At 29.4% G+C, this 17,693-nt stretch overlaps 1 protein-coding gene across 3 annotated transcripts in view; it reads right to left on the bottom strand.

Moving 5' to 3' along the window:
* Positions 1–3,047: 3,047 nt before the first annotated feature.
* LOC113366246 overlaps positions 3,048–17,693 on the bottom strand; it is a gene marked incomplete at its 3' end in the record, with an annotated part of 36,893 nt that continues 22,247 nt past the window's right edge. For all 3 annotated transcript variants that reach the window (XM_026607822.1, XM_026607823.1, XM_026607824.1), the window contains 1 exon segment: positions 3,048–3,173. In XM_026607822.1, coding sequence (XP_026463607.1) covers positions 3,048–3,173 — 126 coding nt within the window.

Raw genomic sequence — 17,693 nt, 5'->3', positions numbered from 1 at the left:
CATATCCTATTAAGCTCACAAAATATGCACATTATAACTGATTTCTAAAACTTTCGTTTATTATTCATAAATAAACACAGTTATTAACATAAGCGTGTTTACAGAAGAATTGTCTTGTACAACTTGGTGCATCATGCAAAACAGAAGGAAGTTTTTGTTTGAAAATGATCATCTATATAAATAAAGAAATCGTCACATTGGACGAGAAAAAAGAAGTAGTAATAGAGAGTATGCTTGATTTTAATTTTTTTTATAAAACCTCTATATAAATATCATTCATCAAATTTCAAAGAGATTATTTTTTAACTAAAAGAGAGACCTTTACTTTCTTAAGCAAGAAGGTGATAATTCATTCTATCTTCTCTAGAGCACGATTCCAGTACAAATATTACTAGATTCCAAATTTCGTCATAAGTTTAAAACCATGAGAAATACATGACATTCTTCTCTATCTTTTATATCTTCATATTGTTGCGAAAAGTTACATTTGCTGTCATGGATATTGTTATAAATGTTATAAATCAGATAAAGTTCTATGGTAAATTGATCTTCTTTATAAGGCATGGTAATGAATTCGATAGATACATAAATGTTGAGAGTGAAAGTTATAAAACTGCAGTATAAATAAATATTTAAAACTCAAACCGCTTGTCTCTAAAAAAAATGCTCCTTGTGATTTGTAGAGAACATAATATTAAAGCTAATAAGAGCTTCATATATACTTTGTACTCCTATCAATAGTGTCATAATAGAAAGACAGAAAAATTAAAATAAATGTAAGTGTAAAATAACATAAAGCTTTTATATGACCATATAGCTGGTATGTGTAACATTAATTACACTCACAATAATTTAATTTTATCTAGGAATTTTTTGAAAATATCTTGTTAATAGTTTATTAGATCGTTACAAGAAGCAAAAAAATATATCTTTTATATGAAAGCAAAATATCAATATATTTTTCGTAGCTATTATTAATTCCCACGTATACGATAAAACCACAAATTTAAATAAAATGGAAATTTTCGCACTTCAGAAATAATTATACAATCAAAGTAACATGTTTATGTAATCATAAATATGATATCAACACAATACTAGACTTTTACTGTAAACTGAAACGCCTCTATATTATAAGGTATTATTTATACATGTAATAAAAACAATCGGAAAGTTCAAAGAACGCACCTACAATATTAAGTGAAAGTGGTCCGAATGACAAAAGAGATGGATATGTTAAATAGGTTGTATTCTATTCATATAATATTTTGAACACGACTCAGGTAATATAAATCCTTTGATCCAAGCTAATATTTCTTGGCAGAAACCCTTTTACTCAACAGGTTGTGACAAGAAATATCTGGATAAGCCCAAAACGTTTCCACTATCTATATTTTCATGATTTTTATATATTTAATATATTTAAAACCTTACGTAAAATGAAATGATAATATTAATTACAACCGACTGGAAATTTTGCTGTAAATAGAGCATAAAATCTTATCATTGAGTCGTTTCGAATCATAATTAATGCAAATATTCGAATTTAGTCATGTCGAACCAATTAAATATAGCGTCGGTAATAATAGAACGATGGCTTTAGATATATTATATAAAAGTCGTGAAAACTTCTAGATTTACTTACATGTAAATTCATTTACATACCTTTCAGAAATTGTAAACCCATGTATGAATTAGTTAATATATGCAGTGAGAGAGAACATAATTAAAAAACGCTTCAAGGCACTTGTCAAAAATGTAATAGATTATACAATGTAATTGAAAGTCAACATTGCATTAGTGTAATAAAAATACAAATTGATCTAAGTAGCCATGATTTAATTTTTAAGTCATAATGTTATTTACCAAGTAGTGGGGTGTATGACATCGTGCCTTAAGGCAAATTGCTAGAACTTCCCGTACCGTAACGAAATGTTCGAGGAATACTGAATGTTTTCAAATAGATTATTATAAATATCGTAAACATTGTCTAATATTTATAAGAATGATATAAACTGAATTGCAAAGTTGAAATTATTTGTTTAAAGTATATTAGAACTATAGTCAGAATTAAAAATAAAATCTGAATTATTTTCATATACAAAAAAATCGTTTTTGAAAAAAAAAATTTAAAAAAATTTTTTTTTCCAAAATCAATTATTTTGTTGAGACAACTAATAAACACTTCTCCCAATCATTACTAAGTGAATATTTTTTAGATCATTCAAATCGTATGCTCCGTTCTCTCAAAAACTCGATTTGTATTTTCTGCACTCTTTGCTCTTTATCTCTGTAACTGCTGGACCTGCCTTTGCCAAAGACTAATCAGCTCATCTCCCTATCAGAATAATTTTTGAACCATTCAAATCAGTTGATCGTGCGCCCGATACATACACACACACACACAAACACACACACATCCATTTTTTCTGAGGTATGCCAAAATGTTCAGAAACCTTCAAAACGTCGAGAAATGTAAAATTTTCAATTCGATTTTCGGCCCATTGCAATAACTTACCCTACTCGCGTCCGTCAAAGACGTTTTAACGATTACGAATCACACTTTAATATGCATTTTAGAAAATTCTAATATTATATAATTTTTATTTACTCGTTTTTAGCAAGATAAAACGTTTTTGTAGCAATATATTATATGTAGTTTAGAAAAAAATTAAAATTTACCACGTTTATTCAGGTTTACTCTTTTGGGATTTCGATGAAACTTTGCTTGATGATACGGAATATAGTGAAGCCAAACACCATAAAATATTATAGGCCTACAAGAAGTTGTTTAATTACAAAAATTAATAGAATAGTTGATAAAATAGCGCGATTTCTGAAAAAAAAATCAGTTTTGTGTCGTATCAAAACTTTTTGTCTTCTTCTACCGAATAGGCACATATATCTGACAGGGCTCATATAGGACTTCTTGGGTGTTGGCTAATATAGCAATTAACTTTGAATATCTTGATCAAGGTATAAATTTTGACTCATTCAAAAATTGAGTATCATTTTTATATGTCTATTATATTTCTAATAGTACTCACGGAGTAAATTGTTCGGCCTGACCGGCCGCATCGGGCTGGCGGCCTGCTTTGTGTGCCGAACCGGGTGCTCGGACAGCGCCGGCGGCGTAGAGGTTTGCCGGACGACATCTCGCTTCTTGGCTGCGCCTGAAAACAAAGCAAACATTTTAGTTGGCGAAAGCTTGGACTGTGAACATATCATCTACGTGCTAGGCAGAAATAGAAGCATAATAAATATAGTAGTTGTAAGAAATCTAATCATCTCCGACACAAAAAAGAACGAAAACATAATTATAAACATGACATTAAATGCCCTAATATTTTAATTATTTTTGGATTTTTTTAAATTCAGGTAATAATAAATTCAAATCCCCCTCCCCCATTAAGCCTCACGTGATTAATAGACTCACCCTTATATAAAATTACTTCAAACTATTTAGTTAGGAAATAAAATTGCTTTAACGCCATTCAAACATACTTATAATACCTGTAATTGTATATTTTAAATTAATTTGTTTAACACAATTCATTTTATCTAATTCAGGTTCTAAACGAGTATTTAATAAGAGGGTGGGCGTAAACTACTAATCAGTAGCTGCCAACTAAACAGGAGTCGTTCATATATGGCTTAAACGCAATATTCTAAACTTTGCTTAATTTTTATAATTCAACTACTTATCGTGGGCCTATAACATTTTACTTTTATATAAAGATTCATCAAAATCAACAAAGAAACAGCCCAGCTAAACCTATAAGTAAAAATTTCCAATAGACGTTGTAATTTATTTTGTACGAAATGCATAAATGTAAGGCGATTTTTTACAATAAATGTATCGCAAATTTTGATCAAATATTTGATACTTATATATTAGCTCCAATACAAATAATTGATCATTATGTAACGATTCATGGTAAATTAAATTATTTAGTACCAATCATAGTTGCAAAATTTTAATGACTATAAATTAATGCAAATTATAGTACTATCTATAAAATGTAATATAAACGTGTATTTAACAATACAAAAATATGAAGGTAATTATTTATCACTCATACCTTATTAGATTATAATGAATTAATTTGCAAGATGGTAATGAACTCTATTTTCTATCTTCTATACCTCAAATTAGAAAATAAAGTTCATTATATTTAGATTACCCACACTGAACTAAATATTCTAGTTTCTACAACCAGAAAATCAAGCTTATAAATTCAATTTCAAAAACTTTCATAACATAATAATAAAGTCAGCACGAGAACTTTATTTCAAACAAGAGCAGTTGTATTGAATTTCCATTATAAACCTGTTCAAAATCCTGAATATTATCTGAACTGAACAGACATGAACCTAGTCAACAAATACAAAACTTGAGATAAAGAAATACCTGTAGGTATATATTTAACAACCTTTACTATCAATTACAAAAAAATAAAAATAAATTAACTATAACAAGCCTACGCGGGCACAAATTTCACGTTTCCTGATACTTGGACGTCGATCAATCAATTCGATAGAGTATCAATTCAGAGCAGAGTATTTGAAAATGAAAATGTGGGTGGAATTGTAATGTAAATTCCGGTTATAAAACCAGAAAAAAAATCTATAAATGTTCCGGGTATGAACTTCATCGTACACGCAGATACAGGGCTGAAGGAAGAGAATTTGATCGACAAAATATTGTATCACTACTTTTATTGATACTTTTTATGTCAAATATAATATATCGTATTTGAAATGATTATTACAATTTACTTTATGTTTTGAATAGCAATCAAAATTATTTTTAATGTTTCATCAGCATGTACATAATTCCTTATAAACAAGGTTGTCTGTTAATAATTAGGAGGCAATCCAGTAGACAACCACTGGGTCATTGTCTGTAATGAAATTATTAAAAGAATTTCTAATTGTGATATGTATGTGCTGCAATTCCCCCAAAAAACCACTTTCACTTAAAATCATATTTCAATATACATTTTCTCTATTGCTTGATGACAAGCAGTCTGAGACCGGACTAAAACTTGTAACCTATAGTCGCAAGACCAAAGACTTTTCCACGAAGTCGCAGCAAGCTTTTCGTATTAAATTATGTAAGTTATTTATCAACAATGTAAATAAAATTTCACAGCCCTGATATTTTAACTCGCCGGCCGCACAGGTTAATGTAATGTAATGTTGTATTATCAAAGACTCGATTGCATAACCGGTTCTCCTCTAGGTAAGGTAACACAAAATCATACCAAATCGTGTGGCAAACCGACAAATCTTTGTAATAGACTGCTAAAATATATTCGGTGATGTAAAAAAAATGTTTGTGATAGACGAATGCACAAAATTGCACGCTTGAAAAATAATAGTTTAATATAAAATAGTTTGTAAATAAGACCTCAACGATTTCGGTCATCTCCATCCAGCGTTTATTAAGATTTTATGAGTACAGAAACAAAAATAAATGTACTAAAGTAATAGGAATGCTTTTAATCAAATGTCTAGAGTTACATAACAAATTATCGTCAAAGGAACAACCAAGAATTATTTATTAAATTTAACTTATTCCTAGTATACATAAAAGCGTATGTATTATACATAAATAGTTGGTGGAGAAAGATCAAAAAGCTGGTTCCAAAATGCTTGAAACAGATGCAGCCATAAGAAAATAACACCATTATATTGTTTGCAGTCTGATATTAGCATAAGCAATTTGAAATACATAAATTTAAATACAAAATAAAATGCAATTTATACTGTAAAATTAATATTATAGTTGTAAGTTTAAAGATATAACAATTTGATGATTTATTTCTAATTGTAGTAGAAAAACTTGAGAACAGACATAAATCGTAATTATATAAATGGAGGAGTATTAAGTGCGTGTTTTTGATCGTTTCCGTGTAATTTTTTTTAATTGAGGTAAAGCCAAGTCAAATATTTCAAAAACTGGTGCCAAGAAAATACTCATAAATTTATTATGAGATTCCGATGATCATCTGTTTATTTTATTTAATAAAATAATCTATGCAAAATCTTAAATCTTAATCTATTCTAAAGATATCACTACAAGTAAAACCTCAGGTTTACTCTTTTGGGATTTTGATTGAAATTCGAATAGTGATAGAGTTGATAGTCAAAACAAACCCCATAAAACATTATAGGCCTATGAGAAGTGGTTTAATTAAAAAAATTAATCAAAGAAGTTGCAAAAATAGCGCTTGTAAGGAATAGAAACACTTTTTATGTTAAGACCATTGGAGATATATCAAAAATATGTGAACAGTTCAATGAGTGCGCCACGGTTAAATGGTTAATATAGATCATATCCATTGGGAATTGTTAATACAAGTCTCAAAACATGATAATTTCAAGAATAATTTATCATAATTGTAATAAGATTTGCTTGTAATAGGTTTCCAAGAATAGAATATTAAGAAACTAGGTGTAAGAGATTCTTCATGGGGTTGTTAATGTGTTGAAATAGAGGAGGGGTGCAAGTCTTTTTGGGAAAACGTCGACGAAAGGTCCAAAATCCCATAAAGGGATCTCACATGCACATACACACACATTTTTTTCAAGCTTGGTGTAAACAGTTCTCCTTCTCCTCTTTTCACCTTGCTAAAAAAACTTCCTTCGGGAAGTTAAAAATGACTTCAATGTATTTTGCTCCCACGAGTTTTAGTAACCACTTGTCGCATGTCGGTCGCATATATCAACATTTCAAAATTCATAAACTGTAACAAATCTGTATCAAGTTTTTACGTTACCTAACACATACATCTCTTTCAGCTCTTCGAGCTAGTTTTTCGTATAAATTTAGTTCGGGCCATTCGCACAAAGAGCGTTCCTGGTGTATTTGTGTTTCGCCATTGACCGTCCGCGGTTTAGATTTTCCGCTGCAACATCATTTCCAGCCTCCCAGCATGCAATACAGTCGTTTTAAATTAGTTACTTTTGCTAGTAAAACTCGTTTAATGACCCCTGATGAAACTCGGTGCTATTATTTTGCTAGCATTTGATAGTTGACGGGATGCCGAAGAAACTTTGCTCTTCGTGTTTCTTTTTTTTGTACGCCGTGTCATGATTTATAGAAGTCGTAAAACATGGACACGTCCGTTGTTAGAAAAAAATTAGATATAATGAATTGTAGATGGATGTTGTTTCTTTTATTACAGTACAAGACCTGTCAACAGATTGGCGTTGAGAAAATGTTTCAAATCAATATGAGTTTTATGGCTTTCAAAATTAATAACACACCATGCGAAGAGAAAGACTGATGTTACAAACAAACTTGATTAGTAATGGACTAAACTTCATTTACTTCCTACATAACCATAATATCACAATTACGTTTGTTTAAATATCAATTAAAAATCATTATAACTACAGTTATATTCAAGGAACATCTGGAATTTACATTTTCGAACAATGTGCTCTCTAGATATGTTAATGATATGCATACAAAATGATTGAATTTAGGTTATGAAGACTTAAATATTTAACATAGTATTAAAAAACGCTTTCCAACATTTACACAGCCTGCAATTGTATATGCATGAATAATAATACAATCGGTATTGCAAAGAAGAAACTGAGCGCTCTATAATAATGAATAAATGAATACACGTTTGGCCTAGTCATTTCTAATTGGAAGTGTAATATTTACTTATGGAAACAATACATAGGAACAGATGAAAATATGTTATTTTGATTTAATTAGTGAACTATAGAACATATCCTGGTACCATATAGCTGTACGCATTGCGGGTAGCCTATTTCTGAACGTTATTTAATTTTTAAAATTAAACTACTTCTCCTAGGTCTATAATATTTCAAGGGGTCTATTTGGCCTATCAATTATATTACTAAGCAAAGTTTCATCAAAATCCGAGAGGGTAAACCTGAGGTGTTCCTTGTGAGTTTAAATACTTATAGAATGAGCATGATTTAAAATGATTTACATGGTAAATATATATACTATGTTACATTGATTCTTAGAAATTGTGCCTAATTTTTTTTTCTACATTTTGTAGATTTCATTAAGTATTTCGTTATCATTTGGTGTACCAAGTTCCCAATACTTTAAATATTATAATTTTTAATGTGTTTTATTTATTGTTTAATGTGCGCAATTTCCGTTAATGTTTACGTATTTCATACTTGATATATAATAATCGTAAGTAAAAATAAAAATGCCCGTTCTGAGTAATGTGTATATCGAACACATAGTTTAATTATAAATAATAATGAGTAAGAAAAAAGTGCAATGACTCACTCAGTAGTTTGCTATTAAATTAAATTATTTATAAATTAAAAAAAAAACAGTAGTAGCTTTAAAAACAAGTTTCCGGCAAAGTACTCTATTAATTTCCACCGTCCTATGAAATGTTTTTTATTACGAATTACAAGTTCACACCACAAGATTATCTAGAACTTTGTGTCCGGTGTTTTATATGTTCATTAACAATAAGTAGCCGGAAAAGAACATGTAGAAAAAGATACAAGATCGCAATTAAAAAAAAATAACGCTTAAGGTCAAAAATTCAAAGAACTATAACACGGTTCACATAATTGTGAAATGAAAAAATTAACAGTTCTAACTGTAAATAGCCAAAGTTCAGAAAAGGAGGAAGAAAATATAAATACTACATACATTTCACGATCAACGACCTTCAATTTGAATGTAATTATTTCGGATTTAATTTGTGATTCATAATTGCATGGTTTTATAGCAAGAGAGCAAGTAATGCTTTATTATTGCAGGATTGTAAAACAATGCTGTAATAAAAATTTAATGAACTAAATAAATCAAATTGGATTTCGAAGACATTTACGATACTTTTTATAGTAGCATAGAGTTAATGATAAATGGAAAAAATTAGAAAAATGTTACTGATTAATAAATTTTAAAATTTTAAACTTTACTACACAAGGAATTTATTTTGTTTTTTATCTTATTATCGCAAAAAATTGATGTAACTAATTAGCTAGACTAATGAAAACTAAAATTATAAACTAAATTTCTTTCAGATTATACAAGATTTAAAATGTTGCATGCAGGTTGTAAAACAATTCTTTTATTATTAAAGCATTTAAAATATAATAAAGAAAATAATGAAATCATGAATTATAAACATTAACCATTTTCATTTTAAATAACAAAAAAAATATGCAATTAAGATCTTTGAGAATCTACAAAAAATATAATCTTGCCAAACATATGCAAAAATTATTTAGTTAACATTTAATTTCAAATTTTCAGATAACTACTAATATATTAACACTTTGAGGACGGCTGTCCACCTCACTGGACAAACAATCTGTGAGGCACAGGTTATTTTATAAACAATGACTCAGTTTGCATCGAAAAGCTGAATAAATTACATATAGCAGTGATAAACAGTATTGTATTTTGAAAATAATTTTAAATTATTTTAGTAGTATTTTTAGCTTTTTCTTTGCTATATGGTCTTTTTTTAATATTTAAAACGACCGAGCGCTTTTAAATATGGCAAAACGACTAGTAAATTTTGTGAATTAAGCAGTAGTGAAGATGAGTTTCAAATAGACATTCATATAGACAAATTTTCCGAAATTACTATTCACACCGATTATAGTGATGAATGTAATGATGATATTATTCAACCAACAAGAAGAAAAAGAAGTTCGACAAATTAAATGAAGAGCGGAAAGACATTAGCGAATGTGCCGATTCTCCTTCAATAATCGAGTTTGACATACATCAACAAATACCCCGACTACAAATACCAAGCAATATAAGACACCCAATAGATTATTTTACTTAATATTTTATAAATGAATTATTAGACAATATAATAGAAAAAATAAACCATTATGGCAGCAAAAAATGACCAAATATACTGACTAATCAGTGGCATATTCTAAATTCTAAAAGAAAAAGGGATTGTATTGTCTGTTCTGACAAAAAAGCACCAGGAGGAAGGCGGCGAACAACATTTTATTGTAAAACATGTCAAAATCAACCAGCTATGCATTTTGGAAATTGTTTTGAACGTCACTATACTTTATAAAATGATCAAAAATAAATTAATATTATAAACGTATGACCTTCAATGACCACAATTTTTTATCAAACAAATTGCATAACATACACAATGAATCAAGTTTACAGCTGGTTCAATAGATTGTTTTGAAATCGGTGCGTCCCGAAAGTGTTAATAGTGTAGCCAACACGATGATATAAAAATAGTGAAGTATTTATCAAAAATAATTTTAAAAATAGATCTAAAAAATCAAAAATGTCAGGATACGTGTCTTATTTATCATCTCCGCACTCATGACCAATTTATGATGCCACATCACTCCCCTTTTAATGTTAGCAAAAAATCTATTCGAAGGTGATCGGGAACACTTGAAAACTCGAACAAACATTTATAAACTTGTAAAATGCCATCTTCCATTATAATATTTCCATTATTACCTCTTTTCCCAAAGCTCCCGAACCTTTCTCGGTCCCGGTCAGCAAAACTGAGCGAACCAGGAGGCGTGTGATTGAACCTCTCCGATGCGCAACGATGCAATTTTTCTCGCGAACCGTGAGCGCCCATAATTCACTATTTCACTGTCACGACCTAATCACAACTACCTTGTATTGTATTACACATTATTATTTCCGAATGGAATCACGTCTCTTTGGTATATTTTTATATAGAGTTATTCACAATAAACTGAAAGTCACTTGATTTAGAACTTACTCCAGGCAGAGACATTGTTTAGAAATCTACACTGATAAATGGAATATGATTGCAATCGTAGTAATATATTAATGGGAGGTGATTAAATTTGTATAAGGTATAATTATGAGCTATTAATAGGGAGAATGTGTGAATTATGTTTAGACATAAAGTCATTATACACTTAATGAGATATGTATAGATATTATCTAAGATAAATAGAAGAGTTTCACAATATTTTAAACAGGGTAGAGCAGGGCTTAAAAGACCGCAGATAAAAAGTTCCATCACCGAATTATAAATAAGATATTCGATCTGTTCGCCTTTTCACTGTCCCATTTTACCCCACCTATGGGATAAAAATGACCAGGTAAAAATTTTTGTAAAACGAAAAAAAAAACATTTCTACAATGATGATTTAGCTAGGAGTTTACTGAACAAAGTCAGATAGTAATTGGTATTGATTTCACAATAAAATTGCTCAATATCAAGTTGGACCTTTGTGCCCCGCCTTACCATCTATGGCCTTACCGTACTTATTTATATATTTATCAAATGCTCAAACTTTAAGCCCAATTTACATTTTTGTAAAAAATAGCTGAGATTATTCATTAAATTATTTTTTAGCCATGATTAGATTGAAGTCGAAAAAAAACGTTTATCCCACTGTTATACACACTCGTTTAATTAATAATATAATTAAAAATTAATTTTTTGAAAAATTAATGATATCATCAGTAAACATGTGAAATTTACATTTAACATGAACTTACTAAACGCATATTAAGGTATGTAAAAATATTCTTGAAGAATTGTAGATTTTTTTTTTCAAAGTTTTCCTAAATAAAATATGTAAATCTACTTTATGGAGCCACTAAACACATTTATTATCTGAGATTATTTATTAATCTATTTTAAAATTATCATGAATTTTATTAGCTTGCAGTCGAAAAAAAACACTATTACATCCACTCGATTTTTCAATTATCATGAAACCAATTACAGACTGAAGTCGGTATAAATTGAAGATATTTTAAAATATTGAATAATAATTTATAAATATAGAGAAATCTTTAATCTCTATACATGTATAAGTATTATCAAAGACAATACGTTTTGACCAAGAAAATCTTTAATTAATGTTTTTTTGATTAAATTTTATAAAAAAGCTACTCAATTATTAAGCGCCTTTGTAAGAAAAATAGCTGAGATTATCTTTAAGATTATTATTTTTGATTCTTATGAGATTAATAGGACTACTGAATGAAATTAATAAAAACGTTGAGCTCATATTTTAAAGCATTTATAAAAAATAGCAGATATGCTTCATTAGGTTAATTAGAACTGTAATGAAATCAATTAGGTTTATCAGTTGATGTAGAAATTCAAATTTATACTACACTGTTAAATCCACTTGTTTGTTAAACAAAGTACCTTACATTCGTTATCATATCACATTTACATCACTATCTCTGCTACAAACAAATATTTGCCAGTAAATTTATTACATCCAGCATCATTAATTCTTGAATTAAATTCTCAATCACAACTTGTCATTAGCAACTAAGCAAGGATCGTAGAATAGAATAGTAATTGGTAATTTAGCACAGCATGTAAGTAAATCCAAGAAGGTAAATTAATAAAATAGACACACACGTCGATGATAACGACTTAGACCTCACGGAAGACGAAAGCAGACTGTTTCATACGTGAACTGTATGGCCGATTGGACGGCGCGGCGTTGCGATGAAGGCGAATCTTAGGAAGGAAACCACGTGTTTCCAACCATCGTTCCGAGATACGAGTCGAGTGAAATAACGATTTTGTTTGTAAATATTGAATGTAAACACTGATTTGTAGGAAGAAACATACTTAATTAAACCATATTTCACCGGACATACATTGTTTCTACACTTTACTCTACACTTTCAATACTAGTATTGAAACAGATTGCACGTTTGCAAAAATGCATAATTCAAATTTGATGAAACTTGACATACATTGTTACTACACTTTACTGAATATTTGACACAAACTTAAAGTTGAAACAGTCAATAGTTTTTGAGATATGCGAGGTTGATGGATGGGTGGCTGGCTCCGCTCTCAACACTAGTATTGAAACAGATTGTACGTTTTCAAAAATGCATATTTCGATTTTGATGAAACTTGGTATACATAGTTACTACACTTTACTAATATTTTTTTTTTTTTTTTTTTTTTGTATTTATTTTTCATAGCAAGCTATACAAAGTACATTCAGCTACATATGTTACAGTTATATATTAATTGTCTGCGTGAGAAGGATCGCTATCCTGCGATAGCGCCTTCATAGATATCATATTATATTTTGTAGTAGATCATTGCATATTCTTTTTTTAAGACGCTTTGGTGGTAAAGGCTTGAGCAGATCTGACGCTAATACGTTTGGATGACGACTCAGACGAGCTTTATATCTGGTGCAGTATAGATTAATTTCTTCATCTATAGTTCGGACTCTGAGATCTTGATGTATCAACCAGTTTGGAACATATTTTGGAGCGTTCACGATTTCTTTCAAAATTTTGTTTTGAAACCTTTGTAAAATAGTTATATTTGATTTACTGGCCGCACATTGGTTTAATTATTGTCTTGTAGATTAATAGTTTATTTTCTATTGTGACTTGTGATTTCCAGCCCATTAACCAATTTAGTTGTCTACGTGTTAATTCAAGCTGCTGACGCTTCTTTAGAATATGTTCATGCCAGGTTAATCTTCTATCTAAATGTAATCCCAGATATTTAACAACATTGGATACAGGAACCAAATCACCATTCAATCTAACAGGGGGGCATGAACCTTGTCTTAAGGTAAAAGTAACGTGAACTGATTTAGAGTTATTCACTTTTATTCTCCATAGTTTCATCCATTTTTCAAATATTTGACAAAAAATTAAACTTGAAACAGCCAATAGTTTTTGAGATATGCGCGGTTGATGGATGGCTGGCTCCGCTCTCAATACTAGTATTGAAACAGATTGTACGTTTTCAAAAATACATAATTCGATTTTGATGAAACTTGACACACATTGTTACTATACTTTTCCAAGATTTTGACCAAAATTTAAAGTTGGAACATTCAATAATTTCTGAGATATGCGTGGTTTATGAGTGGCTGGCTCCGCGCTCAATACAAACTTTTTAAGTGTAAATCATTTCTAAATATGCCGTGGACCCTCAATTTTATTTCGTAGACCCCCAAATATTATTTTCCCTGCCGTGAACCCCTTGAAAGTTGCCATGGACCTCTGGAGGTCCATGTGAACCACTTTGGGAATCACTGATCTAGAGCATCTTAGACGTTGGAATTTAGAATTCCAATTGATAAATCTGATAAAATTTACTAATAATTACAAAAATTAAAAGCATAATCTTCGGCGTTTACAATCACAATGAAATTTAACAGATCTGGTAAAATTTACCCTATATTTCATGCCCTTTTATTTCAAAAATAAAAGGGCACAATCCATGAAGTTGACATTCAGAATGAAATTTAATAGAACTGGAAAAATGTTCCCAATTTTATAAAAATAAATAGAGCGTCGACTATCTTTTAATGTTGAAGTTCCAAATTTAATTTAAATTCCGTAAAATCTTAGAATATATAATATTTCAAAAATATCATTCTGAAAGTGAACTCAAAAAAAACCTGATGTGAAGCTGAAGTGATATCTGTTTTCATTTTAACAATTCCATTTAAAATTATCACTCATTATTATAATTATCATTGAGCAAGTTGAATGCATATTGTTTCATTATATCATCTAGTATTAAAAATAATATAAGTAATATTAATACTTGATTTAATTTTAATGAATAATTAGTAATTAAATAATTTAATTATATCGATTAAAAATGTTATAATATGTAAGATTATTAAAATTAAGAAATCTCTTTTAATAAAAAGATTGTAATTCAATTAGATGTATAAAATGATTGGATATGCAAAAAAGACCATTGGCATGCAAAATTGAAGCAACTTCAGTGACAAAGTTGCCAACACTTGAGTAATCGTAAATTTTAAATATAAATCTCATAAACTAATAATTAATTTGAACATATATTTAAATTGCTAAATGATGAACCAATTAGAGACTGAATAATAAATAATTCGAAATGAACCTGATATTCATATTTGATTCTGTATCATATTGGCCAAAAATATTTACTGACCACGGAATAATTATAATACTATGTAACAATCTCAGAAATTTATTATTCACACACGAATAAATAATTCGAGATAATTTTTCATTTAGTCTAAATTATGCCACTTAATCCTTTATCACTGAATGAAACGGTATTTTACTAGAAGCAAAACTATTTTAGTCCCCGAGTCCATCGAACTTATTGTTTTAAAATTCAACCGCGTAAAATTTGTATTGTCCATTGAAACATATGATTTTGGACCAATACATATCCGATAAATACGGTGTGTGCTAGTAACATATCAATTAGGAACGGATGACGACAAACTATCTGAATACAAATATCAATATCTATATGAAAGAACCATTCAAGTTCTTCAATGATAAAGAAGCAACAGGAAATACCGCTAGGCGAGCGATGTCAAAACTTCGAAGGTAATAATTGATGGTGGGATAAAATATAGTAAATAGTCAATAAAATAGGAATTAAATATACTGGTATAATGGTTAAGAACGTGGGCTAGCTCAAAATAGTCCCAGGTTCGAGCATAACCTTGGTGAGCTCGATATCAAATTTCTACTTGAGGTAATTGCTTTCAAATAGAACTTCAAATAAAAAACTGCCTTAAGTGGGCATTGCTGCAACGTACATACTATATATAGTCTACACAAAAAAAAAACTCGTTTATAACTTGTCTAACTCATTTTTTTTTTTAATTTTTGTTCTGTTTGACCTATGTATGATGCTGCGCAATCTTTGCAATTGATTTTGTATACAGTGAGGTTTCCATGTTTCTATAGTTAATGTTTAATTTCTCGCAGTGATCGAGTTTACTAATTTTTTTTATATATATAATAAAATTATACTTATCATTGTCCATTGAGAAAGCCTGGCTTAATTCGATAATATGATCCGAAGAGAGAAGGCAAAAGCTACGTGCTCGTGCATATATTATTTACGGAAGTGGTATTATATGAAACTTTGAATAAATATTTTATATTTTATTGTGAACTGTTGGATTATTTATATCACAACTTAAAAGTATATTAAAGTGAAGGCTTTCATTATATTTGTAACAAAAGTTTGCTTTTCGAGTTTTACTTCAAAAATTCTTTGGAAAGTCGTAAGTAATACTTGGAAACAAATATCAATTATGGTAAAAAATTAAAGAAAAAAATTCTTTACTGCCATAATTTAATTGAATTGAACATCTAGAAAGCTCGATTCTGTCAAAGCAATTAACATAGTTCATATATAAAAAACTGATATATTGATTAAATTATTTGTATTTGTTATATATTATCAAGATAGGCTGGTTTCACACATGGAATTTCAATATTGATAATAACGTTTAATTTAGATAGCTGTTAATTACTGAACTTTATCTACAAAATTTCGTGAATTTCAAAACAAATGCGTTCGATATCAAATCAAATTTATAATATTCTCATGATCGCGATAGCATTAATTATTTCATTACTATAATGTTCTATTAATTACAAAAAATGTCTCATAATGTCATTGGATATTATAATGTCATAAATTTATTTATATGCAGTGTCCTGATCTTGCATGTTTCGTCCTACTGAACTAAATCGTATATAGAGATCACAGCTCATCAAAGGTCTAAATTTATGTCAGTTTTGGTCCAATTCCTAAATGTACCAGACTAACATCTAGATTAACCCATTTCAAAATTATGCCAAGATATATAGGTAACTAAACCTAAAATCTGTCTATTATATTATACCTAACGGTTGACGGATTTAACGTGTTTTATTCGGTGATTTTTAACAAAATTAATTGAAGTTTATTATTTATTGACCATCGAGTAGGATAAATGTCCAAAGAGTGTTCAAACGATATTAAACGGTTTATGCAAATCAAATCAAGTACATTCCGTTAGTGCCCTGAGCTGTTTCTTGTTCGGTAAAGCCAGCCGGAGGATAATAAATTTTGTACAGTATTATCGAAAAGTAAAAGATAAATATAATGGAAACATACTAAAAAAATAAATACAAAGAGTATTTTAAGTAAATAAAAAAAAAAATCGTCAGCGTGTAAATGGCCCTGAATATTAGGCAGAAACTGCAGTCTTATACATGAGTTACGTTATCCAGAATTATGGTTTAAGCAGTTTTGTTAAAAAATATGACTCGAAATACATATTTCTTATGTTTTCATAAATTGCAATCTTCCTACTATTATTCTGAAAGCATTCAGTAAATATTTTGTTAATTTTATTTAACTTAATTACGGTAGATTGGGACATGTTAAAGTTGCTAATGATCAAAATTTGCGTCTATTTATTGTTTGATATAAAAATTTTACTTGCAACTGTCAAAACACAATGGTACACTATATTACTACCGATTACTACAATTTTTTTCACGGCCATCAACTCTCGCAGGCTCCTTAAAACGTTATCTCGAGTACCAATTGTGCGTTATAGAGTTCGAGGTCGTCGCTTGATTGAATTTATAGCCGAATTTAATACTAAATTAGATAAATCATACTGAAAACCAATAATTTTATTCATCTTTTACACATATTTAGAAGTACAGAGTTAAATTCAGTGTCCACGTGTCCGTGGATGAGTATTTCCGTGCATCGGCTTCATTTCCCTAATGACATGATTATATTTTTAGCGGCCACAGATAGGATAGCCGAACCAATCTATATATTTCATTCCTGACAATGATTGTAGGAATGAGATTAAGTAAATTAGGTTGCTCTGTTTATTTTTTTATTACCACTCCGGAAAGAACACACAAT

This window comes from Ctenocephalides felis, unplaced genomic scaffold, assembly GCF_003426905.1.
Source record: "Ctenocephalides felis isolate EL2017-DRISC unplaced genomic scaffold, ASM342690v1 CF-g0.4_SCAFFOLD_01170, whole genome shotgun sequence".
In the NCBI taxonomy this organism is placed as follows: Eukaryota; Metazoa; Arthropoda; class Insecta; order Siphonaptera; family Pulicidae; genus Ctenocephalides; species Ctenocephalides felis.
The sequence above is the reverse complement of the archived record's forward strand: the minus strand, read 5'-3'. Positions and strand labels throughout refer to the sequence as shown.